Below are 1330 nucleotides of genomic sequence, written 5' to 3'. Positions count from 1 at the left end.
GGCGGCGGCGGGCGCCCTGGTGCTCCCCGCGGCAGCGAGCCCGGCGGCCACGGCAGCGGGAGGAGGAGCAGCGGGCCGCGCCGCGGAGACGCAGAGCGGGGGGGCGCAGGAGGGGAGCAAGGCGAGAGCAGGGAAAAGAAAGAAAAGACAACAAGCCCGACCATGTCGTCTGCCCCCGCCGCGGAGAAGCCGCCGAGCGCGGCGGAGATCAAGCAGGAGAACGCGATGGAAATGGGCGCCGAGGCGCCGCGGGAAGGGCCGGCCGCGCAGCCGCCCGCGGGCCCCTTCCCCATGGAGGCCGCCGAGGAGGGGGCKGCCGAGCAGGTCCTGCTGCAGAGCGAGCTGCTCGCCAGGAACCACCACGTTGCCGCCGCTGCCTCCTCTCCCTCCTCCTCCTCGTCCTCGTCGTCGTCCTCGCAGCCGCCGCTCGCCTTCTCCCCCGAGCACGTCGCGTGCGTGTGCGAGGCGCTGCAGCAGGGGGGCAACCTGGACCGCCTGGCCCGCTTCCTCTGGTCGCTGCCCCCGAGCGACCTGCTACGTGGCAACGAGAGCCTCATGAAGGCGCGGGCGCTCGTCGCCTTCCACCAGGGCATCTACGCGGAGCTCTACAGCATCCTGGAGAGCCACAACTTCGAGGCGGCGAACCACGCGCTGCTGCAGGAGCTGTGGTACAAGGCGCGCTACAGCGAGGCGGAGCGCGCCCGCGGCAGACCCCTGGGCGCCGTGGACAAGTACCGGCTGCGCAGGAAGTACCCGCTGCCGCGCACCATCTGGGACGGCGAGGAGACCGTCTACTGCTTCAAGGAGAAGTCGCGCAACGCGCTCAAGGAGCTCTACAAGCAGAACCGCTACCCCTCGCCCGCCGAGAAGCGCAACCTCGCCAAGATCACCGGGCTCTCCCTCACGCAGGTCAGCAACTGGTTCAAGAACCGGCGGCAGCGCGACCGCAACCCGTCCGAGACGCAGTCCAAGAGGTGAGCGCCAACTTTTCCTTCCCTCCCTCCTTCCCCTCGCCTCGCCCGGCTCTTTCTTCCCGTGCAAACATGGCGCTTACCTTGGCCGCGCCTCGGCCTCCCCTCCCGCCCGCGCCACCCGCCCCCCCGGGGCGGCCGGCGGCGTGAGGGGACAAGGGGGGGCGTCTTTTATGTCCCCCCCTCAAGTCGGCGCTTGCGGAGGCGCCGCTGCTGACAGAGTTAATCATTGGCGGCGGGCGGGGAGGACGCGCGGGGTCTCGCTCTGTTTTGAAACCTGACTCGGCGCTCGGGTTTCAGCGCGCGCGGGGCCTCGGCACCGGCCCGGCTCGGCCCGGCCCGGCCCGGGCCTCCCCCGC

General features: G+C 71.6%; 1 protein-coding gene across 1 annotated transcript in view; it reads left to right on the top strand.

The window, feature by feature from the left end:
• The first annotated feature begins 162 nt into the window (after nt 1-162).
• The window catches only part of SIX4 (SIX homeobox 4), a 6116-nt gene continuing 4948 nt past the window's right edge, over nt 163-1330 (top strand). Inside the window, exon 1 of the mRNA XM_026053752.1 lies at nt 163-974. Within this exon, the coding sequence (XP_025909537.1) occupies nt 163-974 (812 nt within the window). The remainder of the gene's footprint in view (nt 975-1330) is intronic.

This window comes from Nothoprocta perdicaria, unplaced genomic scaffold, assembly GCF_003342845.1.
Source record: "Nothoprocta perdicaria isolate Ctin4 unplaced genomic scaffold, notPer1 scaffold_118, whole genome shotgun sequence".
NCBI lineage: Eukaryota > Metazoa > Chordata > Aves > Tinamiformes > Tinamidae > Nothoprocta > Nothoprocta perdicaria.
This window is presented reverse-complemented; position numbering and strand designations above follow the sequence as displayed.